General features: G+C 46.9%; 1 protein-coding gene across 2 annotated transcripts in view; it reads left to right on the top strand.

Annotated features, from left to right (window-relative positions):
• LOC8031533 (prodigiosin synthesizing transferase PigC) overlaps positions 1–25877 on the top strand; it is a 170580-nt gene that overhangs the window by 40837 nt on the left and 103866 nt on the right. For both annotated transcript variants that reach the window (XM_040222874.3, XM_040498595.2), the window contains 5 exons: positions 828–940; positions 3072–3124; positions 5262–5314; positions 14633–14748; positions 15525–15672. In XM_040222874.3, coding sequence (XP_040078808.2) covers positions 828–940; positions 3072–3124; positions 5262–5314; positions 14633–14748; positions 15525–15672 — 483 coding nt within the window. The remainder of the gene's footprint in view (positions 1–827; positions 941–3071; positions 3125–5261; positions 5315–14632; positions 14749–15524; positions 15673–25877) is intronic.

Raw genomic sequence — 25877 nt, 5'->3', positions numbered from 1 at the left:
GTACGCTCGTAAATTCAAATACATTTCGCATTAAACGTTCTGTGATGGTAAATTAGCACGCTAAAATATCGGGAGCCCTGAGGGTACCTATGCGCAGGGAGTGATACCATCTCAGGAACTATATAAAGAGATGCACTCGCAGATGCTCTTGTGTATGTCTTTTCCACACATTGTATCATACTTATCATACCTCCCGAAAATAAATAAGCTCACACACGATCCATTTTACATTCCTTCACACTTTGACCACCAGTCGAAGTTGGCATTCCTCATTGTCGGATACATCAGCCTATAACGACTACTTTGTGGCATGAACATCGTCAGAGTGGAACCACCTCCCAATCCTCATTAGTATTGTTTAAGGCTTCTGACAATAATTATTTTTGCGTATGTGTCGCTTGGCTGTGTTGAATTCCTGTTCATGTATATTGTATAGAGTGATTTTTGAGTTCAGTCCCCGATGCGGGAGATCATTAACGCCTGATCTCACCCTTTTGGAGGTTTTATTCAAGACTGGTGGCCGTTTGCTCTACTAACGGCTGCCTCTTTATTAGCTCAGTTGGTAGAGGGCTCAGCTTGTCTTATAGATGAACTGACCAGGCGGACTTTTAAGCGGCAGACCACCAGCTGCCTAGAAAGCGCAATTTGCTCTCCATTTCAGGTGGAAGTCAATGTATTCTTGTGTTTCTATTTTAGTGTCTTCAGTTGCCCACTCCCCTCTGTAACGCCCGCATGGGACCAGATCATGTACTGTAATGAGCGAATAAATGAAGAGTTGCTGTTTGTCAAAAGATCTCTCGAGTGCTCTACATATATTTCGTTAACAGCTTCCTGCTCGAGACCGACTCCTACGACCAAGGTGGCATGATGAGTGGAGAGGTCACGCTAGAGGGCAGCTCCGCCGAATGGAACCTCTGGGGCTCCAAAGTCAGAACTAGAGGTGAGAAACCTGAAACATCAGGGTGTTGTACATACTTCGTTTCACATCAAAGACCGACGACCAGTTTGCGCTTTCCACTTTTCCCCCACTTCCTCCTCTCCTCCTTCTACCGTCTTCACCGCTGCCTGGTTCCTCCTCCTCCATGGTGAGGAGGATCGTCTGCCTTGCAGAATCTCGAGTCTGGTTGCTGGCCTTTGAGTCCGACCACAGACAACGTACTTGTATGGGCCAGTTGGCACTTATTTACAATGGAAAGGCGCCGAAAAATACACAGACAGACAGAAAGACAACAGGACAGGGCGCACTCTCAACTAGAGTTTGCTTGAAAAGTACACACAAATACAGGGTGTTTCACAAAAAGTGTACAGATTCGATATTGCGAAAACTACGCGTCGCAACGAAAAAAGGCTTGTGTCGTTTTGGTCCTGCGCCTGGGGCCTATTTAGGAAAATGATTAAAGTCCGGGATAATTAGATTGTTAAGTATTTTTGCGTAATTAACTGTTTATATTGTGTTTAAGGGTATGGTTTTAATTAGCAAATTGCTCAGCATCATCGGAAAGCACTAAATTAACTAATTGCAGAACGATAGAAGGAGGCACACGCGGCACTTATGCCTTTCTGAAAAACTGCACAACTTCGACGGGTTTTTAAGTTTCGGTATACAATCGCAGCTTTTCTCGGCCCCGACGGCAGCGTGCCCCGTGGAGAGATAGTGCAACCAGCCCCTACTGCCTTGCGCGAGGACAGCGTAGCAGAGGTTCGTTGCACTATTTCTCCACGAGACGCGGTGCCGTCAGGGCCGAGAAGCGCTTCGATTGCACAACCGAAACTTAAAAAACCCGTAGAATTTGTGCGGTTTTTTTATAAAGTTGTAAAAGGCTGCGTGTGCCTTCTATCGTTCTGCAATTTGTTGATTTAGTGTGTTTTGATGATGGTGAGCAATTTTCTAATTGAAACCACGCCCTTAAGCACAATATTAAAAAAGTTAATTACGCAAAAAATACCTAACAATCTAATTATCCCGGACGTTAATTATTTTCTTATAAAGGCCCCTGGCCCAGGACTAAGACGATACAAGCCTTTTTTATGTTGCGATGCGTAGTTTTCGCAATATCGAATGGGTTCACTTTTCGTGAAACACCCTGTATACACAACAGGCATACTAATCGTCACTCATCGTTGCCCAGCCCCCATTTCAATAACTTATATTCATCCGTAGAAAGGTCTAAGGAAGTTTCGCTAATGCAATCACTCCCCCTACTTTTAATCTCAAAAGCCTCGCGTAATTTCCTCGACACTTCGCTTTTATATTTGGCTAGGAGCTTAGTGTTGTGGAATGATGGCGCGCAAGGGCACCTTCTGCACTGAACCGCAAGGTGCCTGGACGGTGTCGTCCTCGTTAACGCAGCGTGCTCTCGCGCGCGGTCATTCATGCATCTGCCAGATTGCCCCACATCACTCGACCCACAGGTCAGGGGAATTTCATAAACTACGCCAGTCGTACATTCCACGTACCTATTTCTGTGCTAAGATCCTAGTCAAATATAAAAGCAAATTGTCGAGGGAATTACGCGAGGCTTTTGAGATTAAAAGTAGGGGGAGGGATTGCATTAGCGAAACTTCCTTAGCCCTTTCCACGGCTGTAAATGAGTTTCTTAAACGGGGGGCTGAGCAAAGATGCGTGACGATTAGTATGCCTGTCCGGTATATATGTGTGCACTTTTGAAATAAACTTTAGTCGAGAGCGCGCCCGGTCTTGTTGTCTTCCTGCCTGTAGTTTTCTGCGCTTTTCCACCACAGATAACGCTACCATTCGGATGCAGCCGATCAGAAAGCGCCAAAAGTGCACGGTCATGGCGTTTGTTCGTGTACGAGGGTTCGCTATTTTTGGCTAAGCCAATCACGCAGAGCAAAAAAACGCGCGCAATCGCGGCGCGCATTTCCTGTGCGCGATTGATGTGGTCGGTGATAAACGCACGAATGCGTGCGATGATCACCGAGACGGTGCACTTTTGGTGCTTCTTGATTGGCTCCATTGGATTGTAGTGTCGGCTGCGGTCGGCTTTAATGCAGACTGGAGTATATAGATTTGAACATCACTGGACGTGTCTCGAATGTCATTTCGACAGGTGCAATTGTCGAGGACACGAGGGCGGAGGACCATCATTTCGGATTCCTCGAGGTATGTTTATCCTAGAAAGTTTTCTTTTTTTGTTTTTTTTTTGTTTGGGAAATTAATGCGCAGCGCAAGTTCTTCTGCTTCTTTATGCGTGGATTCTGGTGAGGTGACGTTATAACGCCGAGCTCTAATGGCCTCTGATTGAAGGATAGAGGGTAGACATCGAGGCAGCTTGCCTTGGGGTCTCGTTCAATTAGAGCCGATCAGGACTCGGCGTTCTGACGTCACAAAGAGCCCCTGAAAAAAAAAAAAAATGAAGTGGACGAGCTTGTGCCTTGCATCGCCTAACCGGGTTTATGACAGGCCGTCTGTCGGAGGTTGTGCCCTCTGTTAATTTCTCCGAATAACTTGAAAGCATAATGCCCAGCATTGCGATAGAAAATACAAATAATTAATCTACACTTCAAAAAAGGCCCGTGCGTGTACTTTCCCGCACAACACTTGGTGAGCCAATCACCGCAACTTACGGAGGCAGTTCAGCGAATGACGATGCCGAAACGTATGTTTAGACCAAATAACGCTTTCTGAGTTGTGATATTACGCAATGCAGGCGTGAGGCTTTGAATGGCTTAATGTGACAACTCAGACTGTGCTTTTCGGTCTTACCATACGTTTCGGCATCGTCATTCGCTGAGCTGCCTCCGTAAGTTGCGGTGATTGGCTTTCCAAGCGTTGTGTGGGAAAGTAGACGCACCGACTTTTTTTAGGGCAAAGGTGTTTCTAAGCCAGAAAAAAACAAACAAAAAAAAAACGCTATCTTTGTCATTGTAGAAAAATAAACTACGCATGTCCAAACCTTGAATCTCTGACAATACTTAGCGCTAGCGGTTGGAAGCAGGTGACAAGTTTTCAGTCCTTACCGTTCTCTAATCCACAAGTTATAAACGATTTTCGTAAAATTTCAATGAGAAAATGGTGGCCGCGTTCCTAGACGCCACTTATCTCCCTATATTTGCGGCTTCGTTGGTCATCCATTTTATCTTCAAACATCCCTGAAAATCGCCTGAAATTTTATTACAGCGGAGCTGTTAAGGGCTACTTTCCCCAGGATCGTGTCTATGAACAAACAAATGATGACACAGAACTGTGGACAGCTACCGCCATCTGTATGCGACGGCGGCAACCAGACAACCGGCTTGCCGGTTGTCTGGTTGTCGTCGTCGCTCATAAATGGCGGCGACCTTTCCAGCCTTTCGACTCTGCCTTGTCGACTTGCGGCCGGCAACTACTTCATTCCCACCATAATACAGCTTCGCTGGTCTTCCTTCTTCATCAAAGTGGAAAGGCTGATAGTTTTATTTTTCATTAGTTAACGGTAAGCTCTGAGACTTTTGGGTCTGGTGCTAAACGTTAGCACTCCATTTGGGCAGATAGTGAGCATTCGGCGATGCGTATTGCTCTTTATTGTGGGGACGAAACGCCGGCCTTCCTTCTCCTAAGCAACCAGTACCTTTCATCGGTTTAGTAAACAAAAGGCACGGATGTCATCGCGCATGAATGATTATGCATCCTCTGAGCCTGCATTCGCAGTGGCGTTCGAATTGCAACCGCGAAGCGAATCTGCTCGTTTTTATCGTCAACTGCACGTGAATTTGTATTGCATCGTTAAACAACCGCGGTCGCAACCGCTTAGCGGATGCGGTTGAGTCGCCAGTGCGAATGCGGCGTCAAAATCTCCGTGCGTTGACTTTCGGAACCCCCTCGTATTTTCGACGGAGCTCGACAACCTCGACTTCTCAAGCAGTGTTTCTCGACTTCTACGCAGACCATCTAAAATTTGAAGAGCAATTATTGATCTGGTAGCTTATTTTCATTATAAAGGCAAACTACGAATGCTTACACATTGTAATACCAAATCTGTGAACTTCTAATTATTTAGTTAGTTTATTCGAATGACGCAACTTTTCTCGTTTTTAATATACGCGCATAAGCATAAAGGTCAAACTTATCTCACGTTTGTTGAGCTGGGAAAGTTCGGAAAAGTCGAACATGGTCGAACTCTTTTTTGACCATGTTTACGACATCTCTATTCATTACATGAGTTGTCGGATTCGACAGTGCATGTTCGAAATGAAAGATGATGGGCAGACAGACTTACAGACTTCGGGAATGTGAGAGGTTGTATTTGTTGGACTTTCAGAACGGCAACATCTACCACGTGGTGCACACGGACAAATATGGAGGCGCAGAAGGGTAAGGGAGAGAGAAAGAGGTTTGACATAAAGTCGTTGCTGTGCAGCTTTCAGAGCCACCATTTTGTACTGTCAACTTCCCGGAGTGGGCAAATGCGGGCGTGTTTGTAAATCAGTGTGTTAGTGTTTTCGTGTGACGCTATACCGCGTTGAAACATGACGTATTGTGTTGGGCGACAAAAACTAATGTTAATAGTTTAAGAACTACAACAAAAAAGCAGAGCAAAAAAAAAAAAAAAAGAGTAGAACAATTGGCACGATCCCCCGTAATTCTAGCGCATTCCGATCGCCAAATAAAGCGATACGCTATATTGCCCCGACTCAGCACGTTAAAGTTTAACATGGCGTCCGCCACGAAAAGGGGAAAAAACAGGTCTAAAGTGACCTATAAGTAAAGAAAACCGGGGCGTGGGTAACCCCGAGAATATTCTTATCGCTGCGCAGTCGATGAGCTTGTGGTATTGGGCGATGAACGCCGATGAAGGAATCATTACGAAGCAAGAGGCGCGAACATACAAGGCCATGGAAGTGTTTACCACTGCTGAGTCACTGAACTGTGGACGCACGCACAGCGTTCGATATGCCGCACCACGGAGCTACAGCGCATGCTCAGAAAACGTTCCACAGCCCAGAGGACGAAGGTGGCATCGCGCAGAAGGCGATTGCAAAGGTCTACAGACGCACTGTCTATGAACAAGGCCTATGGGTCCGCTTTCCCGCGGAACAGGCGGATAGCCAATCATCGCGATCGACGGACTGATATACGATTTACGCGACAGAGATAACGCTTGCACGCAAAAATTCTATGCGCGCAGGTCGCGTTTTTTTTTTTCTTTTACGTGGAATCGTTTTTGATATCGCTATTCTCTACGATTTTTACGCAGAAACCGGTGATCGGCTATTCGTGTCCTCTATAGGAAAGTAGACGAAGTGTTCTATGTGCACGTTATTAAACTCTCAATGTACACATGCTTGCTGCGGAGGGCTTTTCGGCTATGGCACTACGAGCGCTAACCTGGGTATTCTCGGTATCTTTGTATACGATAAAGCGCAGCGGACGTTACGAACTCTCGGGGCCAATGAAATGCCGCTTTAGTATCACGTGACTTTCGGGAAGGGCCGCAGCGACGCGTGCGGGAGCACCGCATTGGCTGGGGCGCCTCGTAGCCTCCGAGGCGGTTCATCATAAAGTGAAACGTGGAGTACTTTTAGACGGGCATTGCGCAGCAGTGATGACACGTGTTTTGAAGCCGCTATACCCGTTTTCACCTCAAGAAAAAAGCAAGTTTTGCGCATTATTCATACGCGGCGCGAAGTAGTTCTCACGAGATTTGGTTGCCGGAGGAAAAAGCGATACTTTTGGCGTTTGGAACGTGTACATCTTGATAAGATATTGTATGTCTAATCTATAATTCACCTACATATATCTTAATTCTCTGCATAAAGAGGGAAATCAGTAATAATCCGCGAGAAGCCGGACTTTTTTTACTATGGTTCTTGAGGTGAAAACGGGTATAGAATCATCGCTGATACTGAGACTGGAGGAGTCTGTCTGAGTAGCGCAAAATGTCACTAGCGCGAGCCTTCTGGTTACAAGGGGAGGCTAATAGCCATTACGACGATGTGTAGGTCAAACGTCAGGTAAAAACTACAAGTTACTAACCTTAGTTCTTAGAAAAAAAAAATAACGTTGGGAAAAATAATGGACGTCTGCGTTATGCTCCACAAAGGCATAACAGAGTGAGGCGCGATCGTTGATATGAAACACGCCGTTTGATCTGAAGGACTTGCACAGAACTTGTAACATAATTGATCGAGACAGTTAGTTGCTATCGAAGCTGCCGACATCTAAAACTATAAACGCGTGCTCCAACGACGTCCAAGGTCAGCGCATGCAACAGGGCACTAATGCTAACACATTAAAGATATACAGGCATAGTGACAATCATTTGGGTGTACAAAATGTGGCCCGCATAAACCACTCTCCCTGTGTGGCTGAGGCGCTGTCAGATGGGGGAATTGGTAGGACAGCTTAATCCATCAACAGGAGGGAAACATGCCCAAGGCATGTTTCTCTCCTGTTGATGGATTAAGTTGCTCTCTCGTCAACCGTGTTCGCTGATATATTGTCAGAGAGTCGAACACTCTGTCGCAGCGCGATGACGGCGCGCTGCGACTCGGGGAGCACTCTGTCATATTGATTATTTAGCTCCATTCGTGTGCGGCGTGGCGTCGCAGGAAATGTGAATCTACAGAGTGCTAATGCGTATGAAGGGCCGGGAGTAACAACGGGACTACATCAACCAGGGCCTGTAATTAGAAAACTTGACAAGGGGAGTATTTTCCGCTCTTAACTTTATCAAAACATTACTTAATCGCTGACGAAGCAGCTAGTCCTAAGTGAGAAAGATGAGATAGCTGCTATGTTTATGATTTACGCCACTATAAGAGGTTGTTCTGTCTGGTTCTATCTCTTACCAAATTCCTATTAGCGCAAAATTGACTTAGCACTGGCAGTACCCGAAAATGTCTTTCTTTTGTTGCGCGGTGTTGAGCTGACCTGACAGTGTTTCAGAACTACGACGCCGACACGATCGGCTCTCATAAGGATAAGTGGAATTAATCTTTTTCAACACTGTCTATTTGCCTTTACTACCTGCTATGTAATAATTTCATTCCCCAAAACGTCCTGGGTATTTTTGAAACAATTCAGGTGCCTGGTAGCGGCTGTTTTAAAATTTCAAGCATCAACAATCATGATAGAAGCTGTCGTTTTCATGCTGGGATTTGTTAAATAATTGTCTTTTGTAGATATTTCTTTTAAAATTTTATCAACGGGTAAGTATAGACATGTTTTATTTCTCTAGCATTAATGTGAGCAGTTTTCTCGGCAGTTGTAGTTTCAACAACTGTCTGAACTTTCACGACCGTAACTACGACCATGTCGGCAATCGCTTTCGGGAATTACGCAGTTAAAACATTAGTAAAATTATTGTATCTGCACGCCAGCCAATTATTGTTAAATAGCGTTCTAGATGCCTTTATTTCCGTAAGCTCTGTAAAAAACAAAAACAAAAACGTTATTCACGGGGAACTCTGCCATCAACGCTATCTCTATTGTCGTGTTAATGGCACAAAATTTGGCACAAAACAAGACGCGTCGTCAAACATAATTGCTGGTGGTTTTGTTGCCGAAAGCTGTCACACCGAGGCAACATTGTTCTTGTCGCCTATGTTGTGCTGATTTTCCCGCGTGGTGACAGGTTTGTCGGGCAACAAGGTGTCTGAGAACAAGATTGATCAACTGTGGCAGATCATGTTTTGATGTCGGCGCTGTGTTTGCTCAATGTGACAGGGCTTTTAGTGCCAGATTTTTAATTATTTTATATACATATATATTTATTTAGATATTACTTTATTTTTACTTAATAATCGTAGGCATTAGTACACACATGAGAGAAAAAAGCTGACGGCGTCCATCTGTGGACAAAACACTTGAAAGGGAGGCGCGCCGCGTAGAGAGGAGAGTTGTGAAGGGTCAAGGGCGAGAGGGAGCACACGTCACGGGGTGGAAGCCAATGCACGCGCGGATGCTGTGGCGAGTCTGAAGTTGCAGGTGTACGGAGCCTTGGTTTGTGCTAGAAAATGAAATGTGAACCAAGCACTTGCGCTGGTCCAAATAGGTGGCAAAAGTAAATTAACGGAAGATCCATTGTTGGATCTTTAGGGTATGCGTCGGCCATAGAGTTATTATAATGAACGCTAGAGGTTCAAGTGGCGCTAGTGTGCTGCTGCAAATTGAAGCAGACAGCAACCAGTCGGAAATTGACTGCCGGTAATGCATTTCTATGGGAAAAAGCGAGTACATTTTGTCTCCGCGCTCGAATATAAGAGCAAATATCACGAATAATTCGTACGTACTAGGAAGCTTGGAACATTTCTCAGTCAGGCCGACGAAATAATTGGTCAGTTACGGCGTTTTTCTTTCAAATTCATCGGATTCAAAACGGTGCTAAAACGGCTTCGTACGTGTATTTATGTGCACTGTCGGACACTGTTAGCGCGAACACGGCATCGGCGCTTTCCGCCATGGGAATATACGTGTCAAACGAACGAAGGACATGTGGAAAACCAAGAGAGACGGCAAGAACTACGCAGTAACATTGAATAAGTAACTCCTTGAGCATGCAGGCGATCAAAATAAATTGAAAGCCACCTAATATAGTCCGATTTGCAATAAATAAGTACTGCTTTATTCTTTCTGCTCATGAATATGTGCGAAGATGCATGTTCTGGGTTCAAATCATCAACCGCACGCTCCAAATCTTTGCAAATAGGGAGAAGTCAGAGAACAGGGGCCCGATAAAAACTGCCCGACATAGGAAATAATACAAAGGCACACCTTTCGTAGTCCACGTACTTTATTTCTTACATTCGAATGTTTTTTAACCGTCGTAAAGATGCACGACGGAGTCATTTTCATAGAGTGACAGGCCGGCATATTAGCAATATATAAGCGCCACCGCAATGCTAGCGAACCTTGAACACACTCTACATTCTTTTCGATCGTTAGTTTGCTTAGAATCGTCGCTTGTTTTTACATACCTGCCATGGAACATAGGTTTGGGCTTGAAATATAGCGAAGCTTAACATCGTTCAGTGGTAAAGAAAAATGCTGTAATTAAAGCAATTACACTTTTACAATATTAATAAGTGTACATACTATCCGGTACAACCGAAATAATAAAAGCCATTTGTGTTATTTTCCGGCGAAGAGGCAAATTTCACGCGCGTTTTCCGATAGGAATGCACAGGAGCACCGCAAAAGTAGGCTGGTTGCTGTCTGCTTCAATTTGCCTCCCGGAAGTCGCATAGACACTAGCGCCAGTTGAACCTCTAGCGTACATTATAATAACTCTATGGCGTCAGCATGACCCATGGCAAACCCCACACGCGTCCTTCTTTGGAAAGCACCAATACTGACCTCGTAACGAAGCCAAAAAGAGGCAGCAAGATATAGATTAATCAAAAGAGAAATCCAAAACAGAAAGGTGAAGGGGCCAGCGTTAGCGTTTCCAAAAGGGGCACGTGTGTGGCGTTTCCAAAGGGTCATGCTAACGCATTCCCTAAGGATCCACCCTTTACTTTTTTTATTTTTTCTTATTAGTTAAACTAATATCTTTGTTTTTTGTATTCACATTTTTATTTCATTAGTGAAAGTATTACTTCAGTTCTTTATTTTGTTTTTGTTTTATTCATAATCTGTATATTCGAGTTTATTATTATTTTATTATATTATACTATAAGTTTTCTACTCATTTTGTAAGATACTAATTATTTTATTACCGAATAATCTTTGCACCCATTTTATTTCTTCTTTTATTTTATCACGTAGCTTCGTTCAAAACGTGCCGCTCTCGCCGGCACGTGTGCATTCAAGTATTATTTACACGCCCAGAGCAGCTCTGCTCGCAGTTCAGTAGTTATCGTACCCCGCTGCCACCACACCGACTGAGGCTCAAGCCCTGCCGGGGCGTCTTTGTTGCGTCGATTTGACATAGGCCTTTGTAAGCTTTATACATAACCCTAACGCCCTGTAACACTTTCAGCGTATCGGTCCCTTTAAGACGGTCGTTCGTGACGATTTCTAATAAAAAGATAAGCAATAAAATTAATTTTGTGTTAAAAGATAACGAAAATATCGAGATTGCCATTGATCGAAAGTTGAAACTGAAGGGAACCGTCACCTGAAACCTACAAAAATAGCGCACATAACGATCGAAGTACCTATCACTCATGCGAACGAAGTGCTTCTGAACGTTCCTTCGTTTTAGCTTGGTCGGGTATACTTGGCAGTTCTAAAGAAGTTGAGCGACACTGAAGTTTTGCTTGAACAAGAAATATATATATATATTGCGGGCTTCTAGCTCCGATTCCCACGGACCCTGTTCCCGGATGAATATGACACAGCAATACTTCGCTCTCGGCAAAAGGGTTTATTCACTCACTCCTTGGGGGAGTTTCGGGATCGGGAGACGGTCATCACCGAGACCGGGGGAAAGTCCGCGGCCACAGCAGCTTCTCCGAGTCCCAGCGGTGGTCGTCGACACCGCGTCATGGGGACGTCGTCGTCCAGAGTCGCTGTCCGGCGCGTTTGTCGAGTCCGCTACTCGACGTAGTGCCCGCACTCCCCGCGCCAGCGTCCACCGCCGTCCGAGCTCGCCTCCGTGACTCGTTGATCCCCGAGTCGGCAGCAAGAGAGAGCCTGCCTTTGTCTCCGTTCCCCTTTTTATATCCTCGCCCCACCACCGACCACGTGCCCACCACGACCCGTCCACGTGAACACCCACGCCCCTGCCACGGGTCCCGCACGATCCACGAGCCGTACGGTGACGCTCCCCCCTCCAAGGATCCGGGTGAGCAGGAATGTTCGGCCCTGGCAGGGCGCGGGGGAACGGGCGAAGGAGCGGGGGAAATGCGGGAAAGACGGGACTCCAGGGTGAGGCGGCCGGACGGATCCCCACAATATATATATATATATATATATATATATATATATGGGGTGATTTCATCTCAAATCTTGCCGGCAAAAAAAAATAGAAATTTTACTTTCGCAAAAAAAAAAAAATGTTATGGCGTCGTTTCAAAAAACGCAGTAGCCACAAACCGCATGTTCTAGGGATTTTTTGTTCTCGATTTACGAATTTTAAAAGAGGCCGCGGCGGAAAGCCGTGTTTTCCACATCCGTCGTGGGTCGGATGTTTCGCTCGATCTCCCGCCGTGGATTTTGAGTCCATATTATATTACCTTTTTCAAGCACTCTTCGAGAGCAGGTAAAAGGCTCTAATGCCATAAAATAATTTTAAGCGCTTTGCTTGTTTCTGTAAAACTGTCAAAAACGCCCCCTCCGTTAATTGTTGATGAACTTTGACAATTAAATACTTCCGATCTACTGGGTTACGTCGATACTTTTTATGTCTATGAATGGTCAAAACACGCTCTTTATATATATTATAAAATCACTCAGGCTGTATAAAGTTTCCTTTGCGGTACATTTACGTTAATATCATGCTAAAACCAAGAAGTACCAATTTTAAAATCGATTTTCTAAAAAAAAAAACATTTTTTATTTATTTTTTGTTTTTTGTTAAAATTTAGATATGATAGTTACATATTCAAAAAGCAAGTCGAGAAATTGTGTATTTTGTTTGTATGTTCTATATTTAAGCATCAATATCGTACAAAAACGTGTTTTTACGGCTCGAAACGGACTTCCGAATTGCGCGTCGTCACAAACTTGGAAATATTTTCGCCTTTTTTCAACGTTCCCATACAAAAATGAATTACAGTAGTTCCACCTTGTTACATTTATCGATAATATAAATTTTATTATAGGCGGCAAGCTACATTGGATGAGTTTAAAAGAGAAAGCAACACTTCTTAACAGACCAGCAGGCATCGTACATTTTAATGTGTAGAAATCGGCAGACGTCGTATTGATTCGGGGCCTTCATTGGCCTATATGAACGTACCGCCCTTTCAAAACCAGCAGATGAGCACGACCTTTCGCGCTCGTTGTGTTAGATAGGACGGCCCGTGACAATAAAGCGAGCAGCGTAACCTATGTCACGAGGACTGAAATGGTACGAATGTGTGAGTTGACACGGTGAACAGTGGCGGTCACCCAGGAGGAGTCAGTCAGTCAGAGTATTGCAGAAGGGAAAGCAAAGGAACTGTTGCCTGGGAGGATGAGGACACCACGGCCTCACAATATCGATGGTCAACAACAGTTCTGCCGGGCAAAACAACGCCGCGTGCGCGCTGAAACCGGCGGCGCGGGACAAAAATCTCGCAGACGCACACACAAAGATGGGCCGGTTTCTTTAGGGATGTGGGAAAATTTTGAAACCAGCCACGCGTGCACGCGCGAAACAATACCGCGTATTTGCCCAAGCTTCGAGCGCCCTTTCTTTAAAACGGCCGTGCTCTATCTCTCTCCGCTGAGATCGGATAGCACCGAAGGTTGTCTCTTTTGGAAACAGCGAAGCCCGGAGCCTAAATTTAAAACTGTCATCGCGCGACGCAGCAGAGGCTGGTTGCACTATCTCTCCACAGGGCGCGGTGCCGCCGGGGCTGAGATGCGCTCCGATAGCAATCAGAAAGCCGTAAGATGCTTCGCGTGCCTTCTATCGTTTTGCAGTTTGTTGATTTAGTGTTTTTCGATGACGCTGAGCAATTTTCTAATTTAGACCATGCCCTTAAACACAATATTAAAAAATTATTTACGCAAAAATACTTAACAACGTAATTATCCCGGACTTTAATCATTTTCCTAAATGGGCCCCTACCCCAGGACCAAAACGCCACAAGCCTTTCTTCGTTGCGATAAGTAGTTTTCGCAGGAGCAATTTGGCCTGCGTTCTCTGAAACACCATAAAACACGGGAAGCGCTTGAAATGACGGTGATTGTGTTCATAGGACTCATCCCGCGACGTAAGACTTTTTTGTTTGTGTTTGTGACATATTTGATAAATGAAAACGACAAGCTAGTGCAGATGTGAAGATCCGGACACAATCTCTTCTTGGCGAATGGATGATAAATGACGCTCAAATGGAACACGACGACATTTCGCTTATATAAAAGTTACAAGAAACACGATAAAAATGCAGCATCTTTTGTTATCTTTGTCCTTCAAAATTCCAAGGAATCATATTCGTGTATTTCTGCGGAAAACGCTGGGATCCTCCTGTTGTTCCCAGTGATTGGCTGTTTCCGTTTCCTGCGGGAAAAGAACGGGCAGATTTTGTTTAGTACGCTTTCCCAAAGATGTCAGTCTCCATAGCAATGACTGCTTAAATTAATCAAGCAGAAATAATACCACTACTACTGCTTTTACTGCTACTTCTACTACTACTAGAACTACTGCTACTACTTCTACTAATATTATTATTATTGTTATTATTTTTACGAGTAGTTTGTTGTTATAGTAGTAGTGGTAGTAGGAATCGCAGTACAGTATAGGTATTGTTACTGACCCCGTTGATATGTACACTCCGACATATAGAAGATATTTTCGGAGCCAGACGGCGTAAATTCGTTCATTATTTTCTTTTTATTACGAACAACTCATATTATGAATGCTTTTAGGGTGGAACAGAGGTGTCCATATTAACGGGACATCGCTATATTACACTCACGCTGATGGGAAAAATTATATCCTTTTCTCGTATCTGTGGCGGCAATATTCATTTGCATTAACGCGATATTTCGTAATTTGAGCCTCCTCTAATAAATAGCATCGTCTTTGCACGGGTGCAGGCTGTACTACGGAAGTCTGTACGCCCCTGAGATGAGAATGCTGCCAATCGACTACGGACTGATTAGGACGCAGGACCTTATATCTGGAAGTTTCCTCAGGATGTACATCGGATCCGGTAAGCTGGTTGGGCCTTGGAATTGCACTCTGTCACACTTTAACTCGCCCCTTTTAATTGTTTCTTGACTTTTCTTGACCATTGACCCGTTAGATCTCTTGACCACAGGCGCCCAAAAAGACAACCGCAAATAAAAAATAAAAAAAAAAACGAAAAAAAAATGCCGGAATTGATGCGGTTGTGCTACGCTGATCGTAGAAATGTGTTAGCCTTCAGCATAGGGGTTCCAACTTGGCGAAAGATGGGAATTCCAACCTCGCAACGGTCCATATACTGCTTTCGAAGAGCCAATCTTTCCTCCCATGTTTCGGCGGTTTCGCGCAAACGCCGTCGTCGCTGTGCCTCGGTTTTATGCTGTCACGCACGTTGTGTCAACTCCACGGCCGCTCGATCCCCTCCTCTCCCGCTCCCGTGGCGCGTGATTGGAAGCGTTCCAGAAGACTCTTTCCCCCTTGTAAGAGGGAAAGTGGCTGTAAGGAGCGAAGGAACGGAGCGAAAGAGCACGGCGAGAACCGTGCTACAGATTCACGAAACGAGCCCAGTCCAGTCGATATCCAAGCCATGACCGTCCAAACGAAAGGCGGCTGCATGCACCAGGGGAATAAATGCCAACACATTTAAAATAGAACCCGAAATCAAGGATCTTTACCTACAATATGGTGTCTTTGCACCAGATTGTACCAGACCGTCCATTCTCTGTCCTAGTATACGAGACATGTGGCGTGGGCGTATGACTGTTTTTTTATTTGTCGTCTCTATCAAACCCGCTTTTCCAGGTTCGATTCAACTGTCAATCCACGCGCGGCACAAGTCGGCGGCGCTCACCTTCGGAAACGAGGAAAGCGCGTGCGAGGTTCAAGTGGCGGCTGCGGACCTGGAGTGCGACCAAATGCACGGAAAGGGATTCACCGTTCGCGTTCAAAGGTAAGGCAAACACTCTCGATTCCTCAGCACGTTGCGCAAATGTACTGCGCAAACAACCGAGACGCTGCACACCGCTGCACACAGTTACATGGCTGTATACAAATTTTGCGAGATTGTGTCCGGCTAAAGTTAGCAGACGGCGTTCATGTGACGCTGTCACGTCTCATGAGAATACATTTTCACTAAATGTAGTAGAAGGCGTTTATGTGAATCTGTGACGTCACGGGACACTAAATTCGCTCTAAATGCGGCGGACGGCGTTTCCGTGGCACTGCGGTCACTGAGGCATGTAGCATAACGCGACACTGTTACGTCATGTATGAAAATTTCAGCGTGATGGAACGAGCCATAAGGAAGACCACCGACTCGCCACACCCCTACCCGTGCGAACCTTACAGGACAGCGCTGTACTTTCAAACAAACACTACGTTGCTGCGGCACGAGCTCCATACCGCTCGCCTCACGAGAAAAACACAGTTACAATAGAAGCTGGTAGCCCGCACCGTGTCAATCGTGCAGACGAAAATAGTTTAATGTCATCAAATAAATAACAAAGCATTGAATTGAAACAGATAAGCTCACGAAGCGTCGACGCCATGGCGGTTGTTGTTACGTTGAAATTTATTCTTTCCGCGGGATCAAAAGTGTCGTTCTCCTGTTCTTTTCGTCAATATACTTGTGTGTGTCACTTTGTGTTAACTTTGGAGGAGGCTGATCACGGCTGAATTTAAAACAAATTTGCCCACGCAAATAAAAAAAAAAAAAGGCTTTTCCCTTCAAAAAAGTACCAAGTAAATGAAGCTTGTGCCCAACATACGAGATGGCGGATCACTTTTGGGCACGCAGTCTCGAAACCATGCAGAAGAGTCGCGAATTGCGTGCTTGCGCACTACGCATTCTGGAAAGAAAACTCCATTAGTACCTGCTGATTGACGGTCATCATGATCGCCGTCTCTCGTAACGCAGCTGGTCACAGCCATCGCACTGCGCTTTTCGGAAACAGTCGTCGTGCATTACGAAGGCATCTGCGTGCTCGCGAAAAACCCGTCGTTGTGCGCGTTGGTCGATCGATTCATCGTTGCACAACAAGCATCGCCACCATTTTGTACACTCCAGAATCCAGCCTACAGCATTTTGTCTCTTTTCGGGCGGTCACAGCAGATGCTACAAGCACGAGTGCATCGCCCCAATTGATGCTGCACTGCGCAAGCGTGCCCTCTCGCAAGACAGAGACGTTGAAAGCCCGGAGCACGTTCTTGTAGCTCGCACTCCCACTTGTTCGCACTTATGGTGAAACAGCTGGTATGGGGTGTATTGAGTAGTGCCGCAGTTAATCTAGCTAAAGAAAAGAAGTCACCGTAGAGTATGGAAATGTCTCCCATCGGCTCATCAATTTTTCGGCAAAAGGTCACCCTAACCCATGCAAGTTTTTACACAACGGCATTCGTGAAGTTGCAAGGACCATGTGGATACCAACATTTCAGGTGGGAAACCGTTTTTTCCGATTTCGGAGGACTTTTTCTACGAGCACCATATCGCTGCGAGTGAAGCCTAAAAGTAGTTAGGTCTAGCGGCCGTGCCTAGGCGTGCTCCGGCGGGTCATCGACCTTACCGGGGTCCTAGAGGCGAAGTTTTTTTTTAAAACAAATGGCGTCCGCAATGCGCGTAGAAGTGGAGGGTGAAGAAATAATGCCGGTAAAAGTTTTCAAGAAGTTTGGCTGGCGCGTCGCCGCGGGCAGAAGAGGATTTAGGGGCAACAGAGCATGGCTAAGTCTTACGCGGGTCAACGGGGGACCGGCGGCTGCCGTGCATCGTCGCCCGCAGCGGAAAAATCACAAGAGCAAGCTACTCATGGCAGCGAGGATGCCTGCGTCGCCGACGCAAGATATCAAGATTGTCATGCGCCCCAGGGGAGGTCTGAACATTGGAGAAGTTTCTAAATTCGAGAACAGCCGAGCCATCGTCGCAGCTGCGAACGTGAGTGGCGAGGACGTGACGCAAGACGTTATCTGCCCGAACAGGCAGCAAAACATAGTCGCTGTTAGTACGCAGAAACGAGAGAACGCAGACCGTTACTCGGTAGTCAGAAGCCTCACTATTAACGGCATGGCACACGAAGTCGGCGCGCACGAGACCGCTCCCCACGGCACCGTTAAGGGCGTCATCAGGGGTGTTGTGTTGACGGACTCTGTTGCAAAAACCAACCACTTCATCATTCAAAGACTATAATCCCACTGCTATGCAAGCCAACCGTATCGGCAAGACGACGACGGTGGTCATCGCATTCGTCGGCAACCTGCTGATCGAGTGTTCGCTGGATCGCAAGCAGATCGATATGCGCTACCGGTGTGGTTGCCTCGGTCACCGGATCGACGTTTGCCCTAACCCCGAAGACAGGATATGCCGTGGTCACGGCATGAAGAATCCCGAAGAAAACCACGCCTGCAGTAACCCCGAGTGCAAACTCTGCGGGGACCACCACCTCACCACGGACAAGGAATGTAAAGCAAGGTTCAAGACGCCATACGTACTTCGTGAACGGCGTTAAGAACGTCAGCAACGAGAAGAAGAGGTGCAGCAGCAGCAGCAGCAGCAGCAGCCGAGGGGGTCAGGGTGGCAGCAGACAATGTGGCGGTCGTCGGACGAGCGTCGAAGCCGCTCCCAGACAAGGCGAGGGAGAAGCAAGAGCGCTACCAGGTCACCATCGGCAGCTGGGGCTCGCAGGCGCGAATCTCGTTCGAGGTCTAGGTCGAAGACCCGGTGGGGCGATGGCGCCGAGAAACAGGTGGGCTGGGCAGCGGGGTCATCCGTCGCTCTCAACAATAGCAATTTTCCTCCTCTTCGCTCCCCCTCCTCTTCCGAAGACAAAGAGCGTAGACACTGTTCGGAACTCAAGGAGATGACAAAGATGCAGAACAATCAAATAAAGTGCCAAAACAATCAGATAGAGGCAATGATGGAGCGTATCGATGCGCTCACTAGAGCAAAGAACAACGGTATTGACGTCTGTGTAGCTAAAAGGAAAGTAGCCAAGAGAGACACCACCTGCGCTGCTCCGGCGCCGCCGAAGGCGATCACGCCGCCGGCGCTTATCACGCCACCGGCGCTGATCAAGCCACAGGCGTTGACGCAGTCACAGATGCAATCTCCAAAGATAGAAACGGCAGTTGTTGCCATGGAGGAAGAGGAGGCCGAGGCCGCCGTTCCTCCGACAATAAAGACGGTCATGAGCATGCTTACGCAAATCTCCAAACAAGTTTCTCAACTGTCTGAAAAAGTGAACAGCCTAACGGTAAGAATGGATAATGTGGAGGCCAAACGCAGACAACTTTCCGTTAGAGTCATGACGTTGAATGCGAAAATTAAGCATCTCACGGTTGCCAAGATGAAGTCATCATAAGTTAATCTACGGGTCAGGCCTCGAGAAGTTGGCTCCGTGCACAACTCTACTGCTCAAAAAAAAATAGAAAATGAAGAAGACTAAGGGAAAGCAAAAAGAAACTTCTACGTTACTTCAATGGAACTGTAGGGGAATTAGAAACAAAAAAGGGGAGTTACAACTATACGTCGATATATTGGACCAGAAACGGGATATCATAGCGTTACAAAAGACCAACGGCCGGGTCAAGCTCGAGGGATACGTTACGTATACGGACCCTAGCGAAAAGGGTACTGCGATCTTGGTCCGCAGCAACATGGCGGCCACACAGCACGTGACCGCTCAGCGAGGCTGCGAACATACACTCATTGAAATTCACAGCAGTAGAGTGGGGGGTGAAAAGAACATTTTCGTCCTGAATGAGTGTTGTCGACCATTTAACAGGTTCATTGACTTTGAAGACACCATATTGGACTGCATTACAGAAGCAAGAAGAAGACCGATTTTAGTGCTAGGAAATTTGAACGCAGCCCGTACGAGGTGGGGTTACAAATATTCGTCCAAAAGAGGAAACCAATTGGTAAAAGCTATAGAGGATCACGACATGGAGGTGGTAAACGAACCGGTCGTGCCGACCAGGACAGGCACAAGCACGGTCAGAGACACCACTCCTAATTTGACGTTAGTTCGGAATAACCACGACGTTACTTGGCGTAACACAGGGAGAATCTTGGCTCAGATCACGACATCATTTGTGTCACCCTCGGGGAGACCGGCATCAAGGCGAAACTGGGCCAAGCCAACATTACAGACTAGGACCGGTTACGTAGAAGCGCATACAGTGAAGGCGAGGACGAGGACCAAGACACCAAGACGTATGAGGCGTGGGCCAAGAAGGAACGCGTGTTTGTCAAGAAATTTACACGGAAGATTACTACGACTATGCAGGTTCTCTTCGTAGACAGCAAGATTAGCCACAAGTGGGTAACCAGGCATGGTCTTACTCGAAGATGGAAGAGGCAAAGACGTAAAAAGAAGCTTTGCAGACGTATACATGCGCTTAACAAGCAGGCGGCCGAGTATGTGGAGCAGCTATCCAGGGAAAACTGGATGAAGATGTGTGAAGACCTGCAAAGCACAGTGTCTCTACGAAGAAGACTTGGAAGCTGTTGCGGCACCTCATAGATCCGTTAAAAAACAAGAGTCCAAGCGATCGAGACCTCACAAGAACGATCAACAGCTACGACGGGGACGGGGAGAAGCTTATCCGAGAACTCACCAGTAAATACCTCAAGACCGAGAAGAGCGGTGACCCGATTTTCGAGTACGAAGGGGATAACAACTTCGAGATGGACGAAGCCTTCGCCGCACTGGACCTGATTGCGGCCATCGATGAAAGTAATCAAGGCAGCGCACCGGGCATTAACGGCGTTACATACAAGATGCTTACAAATATGAGTGACAAAAGCCGAGCGGAACTGCTGAACCTCGCCAAAACATCCTGGGAGAAGGGTTTGTTACCAAAAGAGTGGAAAGAAGCGGAGGTGCGTTTCGTTCCCAAGCCGGGGAAACCACCCCATGTCGACAACCTGCGCCCCACCTCCCTCACGTCTTGTGTGGGGAAGGTGGTCGAGTGTATGGTTTTCAAGAGACTACAGAGACATTTGGACGTCACCGATCAGATGCCGTCAACCATGTACGGGTACCGGAGGCACCTGAGCACGCAAGACGCCTTGGTGCAACTACACGAGCTGGTAATCAAGAAAGGGAAGACTGATACGCCAAGAGCTATCCTGGCGTTCGATCTCAAGGGGGCCTTCGATAACGTCACACATGAAAGTATTCTTGATAACCTGCGCCAAGCGGGGTGCGGAAAGCGAACATTCAAGTATGTACAGAAGTTAAGTAATAGAACGGCAACGATCAAAATTGGAGAAGAGAAGTAGAAGCCGATAGCCCTTGGAGACAGAGGCACCCCTGAAGGGTCGGTTCTCTCGCTGCTTCTCTTCAATCTGGCGCTCACACCGCTCCCGGCCCTGCTTCAAGACATAGAGGGCATAGATCACGCTCTCTACGCAGACGATATCACTGTGTGGACGTCGAGGGAAGGGTTGGAGAGTTGGATAGAGGAGTCCATTCAGAGAGTGTCCAAGACCGTGCACGAGTTCGCTAAGTCGTGCGGCCTCAGTTGCTCACCACAGAAGTCGGAGTTACTCGTCGTCAAGCCAAGAAGATAGAAAGGAGAACAAGAGAACGTCCGCATCAACATCGACGGGATAAACATAACGACAACAATGCAATCACGTATGCTAGGTGTCATCTTCCAGAACAGAGGCAAGGCGGGGGCGTTGATCGACAAGATCAAGGTTTCTACGGAACTAACTTCGAACATGATCAGAAGAGTCACGAACAGAAGAGGATTGAAAGAGGACGATGCATTGACGCTCGTCCAGGCCTTTGTGACATCGCGCACTGTTTATGCGGCGCCGTACCTCAAATTACTCAAGAAAGACAGGGACCATGCAGTTGAACGTCATTATACGCAAGGCAACTACGATGGCACTGTGTATGCCGAAGCATTCGTCGACCGACAAGCTTCTCGGCATGGCCAAACACCACGTCGCTGAAGAGTCAATAGAAGCTCATCTGTCTCATCAAAGACTTCGGCTCAGTCAAACTTCGGCGGGACATCGCGTTCCTGCCAAGTTGGGCTGGCAAGAGGCCGATCGGAAGGAAACGGGGCCGCTACCCAGGTTATGGGTGCATAAAATCGACAGTAAGCCGCTGCCTCGAAACATGAAGCCGGGTCGTAACGACGGCCGCAGAGCGGGTCGTATAGCGGCCTTGATGGAGACTTTAGATCAAATAGAAGAAGGGAAAGAGAGGGTCAGTCTCTATATAGACGCCTAGCTACCCAAGTTTTTATCGAAAGCCACGCTGGCAGTTACGACGCGGGATGTGCTCGTAACCTGCGCCTCCATAACGACGTCTTTTCAGGAGGTGGCAGAAGAGCCCGCGATAGCGCTAGCACTCGCGCAGCCCAAAGTGGGAAGGAGTGTCACTGACTCGCAAAGGGCCTATAACAGCTACAGTAAGGGGTGGGTGTCTCTTACGGCACTAGATATTCTCGAGAGTAAACGTGACGTACCTGAACGGAAAGTTGAGTTGATATGGACGCCGGCTCACACTGGGCTGGAGGGCAACGAACTTGCCCATTAGTTCGCCCGAGATATGGAACACCGGGTAGAGGAAGGTGAGCCACAGTCCATAATTATTTATAGGGACATTACGAACTATTACAGGACGGACAGGCGACGTTACCCCGATCCTCACAAATCGCTTAGCAGAGAACAGTAAGCGATTTACAAGCAGATACAGGCAGGATCTTTCCCACACCCTTACCTTCAAAACAAGATGTACCCGGAAAAGTACGAGAAGGAATGTAATTTCTGCAAGAATCAGTTAGGCACGCTCCAACACGCCATTGGTGTATGCGATTTCGCCAAGCCAATCCCCCCACCTCTTACCATCCCGGGATCCCCACTACCCCAAACATCCCTCATCCTCCCTTACCGAGCGATGGGAGACCTCGCTAACCAGCCCCGTACTGGAATACCAGCTCGTCCTGATCTCCAGGGGCCAGGCGGCTAGGGAAGCATATGGGTCCCGTGAAGAGGGAACCACTTCCATCGACGGCGTCTAAAAAGACGTCGTAATTAGCTCGGTTCAAAAAAGTTGTTTTTCTCTCTCTCTCTAATCTAGCTATGCGACTTCCACCATGTGCCACATACGTCATTTATCATTGGTCACACCAACGTTGGGTCATATTAACTTTTTAAGGTCATAGGCCTACCGCGCTGAAGCTTTGAACAAAGTGTGGCGCCCTCATTTTGGGTAGTACAAGCTCACCTGATTGTGCCTCGCACTACGTTTGGCACGTTGACTGAGGTTCTTTTTCTTTCTGTCGGGTGCTGCCGAACAAGGAAGAAACACCTTTGGACGTCGGAATTCGGCTAGATTCAACGCCGCAAGACAATCGAAAGTGCCACATTCACGCCGCCACCGCTAGGGCACGCGTCTCTTATCTCTTGGTCAGAATGGTATATTGGGAGGGTTTGGCCAGTCTATGATCTCGCTGCCGTAACGCACCCCTCCCGAGTGAGCCAATCAGCCCGCGGCGCAGAGCGAGAGGCGTGAGCGTGAACTCCCAGCTGCCCCTAGCCAAGCTGGGAGGGCCGCCATTTTCACTCATTCGCCCGGCGGAATGCATAAAATCGGAATCTAAATTTCAACTATTTCCTTTCATTTGGTAGGCTCTGGCAAGAAATTTATAGTGTTTGCGATGTATTAAATTTTCACAATGATCTTGCTTTGGTTTCTTAATAGCTGTAGAGCTTAGTTAATTAAAAAAAAAATTAAAAACTGTTTGGGTGTTTGTTGCGCTACCTGGCGGATGGCAGACAAACTGCTGATTTCTAGTGTTCAAAAAATTTCCGAGGGCGGCGTTGGCGTCTGTATGATCATCAATCTCCGTGACTTATTACCTTCACATTAAAAAATATATTGGAAGTTTTACCATCGATAAATGAATGGTTTAAGTACTGGGTTAGGTTAATAAATCTAAGACACATAATTACACACGCGTAGCGTGATATAATGTGTTCATTATTCGATATGATTGAAATCAATAAACAATAGAGACGAAGAGGAAAATAATACAGCCGAGTTCACTTCGTGCCTAGAGTCACTAGGTCTGTTCAATTCGGCCAGAAAGTTCTGAACTAGTTCTGTCCGAGTTCAGACGAGTGCAGGAGTCGTGCAGCGGCGGCGCAGAACCAGTGCAGCCGCCGCGCTAGGACTGGCGCTGTGATCGGCATTTCGAGCGGAAGCGCAGGGTGTCGTCAGCATTTTGTTTGCTCTTGTTTCTCCACGCCACGTCGTATGCTACATTTAATTAGTCGCGGTTTGATGAGACCATTCGTGTTTCCTTAGTTTTAAAGTATAATAACGGAATCTTTTCTGTGAATATATTTTATTCGAGGATACTAAAACGTTTCTGCACGAAATTTGTTTCTGTCTGCATTCTTAACAGCCGTTCGGTTCCTGTCGTTTCCGTAAGCGTTCGTGTCCTTCACATTCATTTAGCAATAGTAGATTCATTCCAAGTCTTTCGAGTTTCGCATTTCGACGATAGGTTCGCGATATCAGGATGATTTTGCGTCGGGAGTCACCGGCGGCAGCGCGCGGTCGTTAGCGGTCACCTCGAAGACGAAGGCCAAACGAGAGCGTTTGGGCCACGACAGTTATCGACCGTAACTTTGGCGTCAAGCTGAAGCGTTTATCCTGATTCCCAAGAAAGACCTGCGTGGAACTACCAAGCCAATGCCTATTCTCGGCGCTTTCCCCAGGCCAGCTGAGTGGGCGTCCACAGATACCAGCGGACAAAGCATGCAGTATTATTCTCAGCTACGGGGCATGCGAGGGCCAATGTACTAAATCCCAGACCTCTGCGATGTATCGGAGTCGTCAGTATGCATCCAAGAGCAACTGAAGGCGGGGACTATCAAGAGTGCAATACCTTTCTCCGTGCCTGCAAGGAAAAATATCAACTCTGTTAATCTCCACATAACATCAAAAAGAAACAATTTGCGTGATCCAATATTTCGACACTTACCGCAGGAAGCCAAACCTACGTGAGCAGGTGCCTAAAACGCTTTCAAAATATCATAATCAAGCGAATTCCTACCCTTGATTATGATCTCAATTCCGCTTCCACCGAGGGTACGTTATTATCATGAATGAGAGGAAATGCAACCTCCGTATCGGCGTTATTGTTAAACATCGCAGACATTTGAGCAAGAGCGGCGAAAAATGGTACCGCAAGCAGAGACGGACGAGGAGTGTCGTCTACTATCGCCGTCTGCTCTTGTCGTCTGCTTCTGCACCGACGCTGAACTGACTCCGGAGCCGGTGCAAGATTTTGAGGAACTGGGTCTGAACTCGTTCAGAACTGGGATGAATCGAACGCGCCGGTGCAGCGGCCGTGCAACTTCCAGTTGAATCGAATGCCCCAGTTCCTGCACTGCTGAACTAGTTCAGCCAGTTCAGGCAAATCGAACAGACCTACTAAATGAGCTTTAAAGTATCGGCACTCCGTTCCCCAAAATTTTTTTTGGGCGCAGCCATTTTGGGTTTTGTTCAGAGCAAACGCGACTGCCGATCGTCATGATCCAAAAGTACAACTTCCTCAGCATTAGATGCGGTGCTAGGAAGCTGATACAATATTGCAATGCTCTGTCGCGGGTTGTTTAAACATTTGTGGGGGACGGAAAAGCGTTTCCTGTGATTTCAGAAAAAGCTTCAGGTAACTGGCAACCATGATTTTAAGCCACAATATGGCCAAGTGTCGTTACTCTGAACCGTAGCTAATTTACTGACACAAGCGGGAACAATGAGGAAGAGGCAGGTGTGGAAAGGTAGGGGCTTGTGGAACCCACGGGGCTTACGTCATGGCCCCTCCAGGTATTACAAGCCTCTTGAACAAGAGCATGAATAGTGTCATTAAATAAGTTACGCGTCAGAGTAGGGACACTTGGCCATATTGTGGCTTAAAATCATGGTTGTCAGTTATTTGAAGCTTTATCTGAAATGTCAAGAAACGCTTTTCCGTCCTCTACTTTAAACAGTGTGCGACAAAGCAAAGCAACATTACATGAGCTTCCTAACACCGAATCTTATGCTGAGGATGTCGCAATCTTGAATCATGACGATCGGCAGTTGCGCCTGCTCTGCACAAGCACCACAATGGCGGCGTTCACAACACTGT

The sequence above is a fragment of the Ixodes scapularis genome, unplaced genomic scaffold, assembly GCF_016920785.2.
Source record: "Ixodes scapularis isolate PalLabHiFi unplaced genomic scaffold, ASM1692078v2 PGA_scaffold4__175_contigs__length_147842914, whole genome shotgun sequence".
Taxonomy (NCBI): Eukaryota; Metazoa; Arthropoda; class Arachnida; order Ixodida; family Ixodidae; genus Ixodes; species Ixodes scapularis.
Note: the sequence above shows the minus strand (reverse complement) of the source record. Positions and strands in the feature narration are given on the sequence as shown.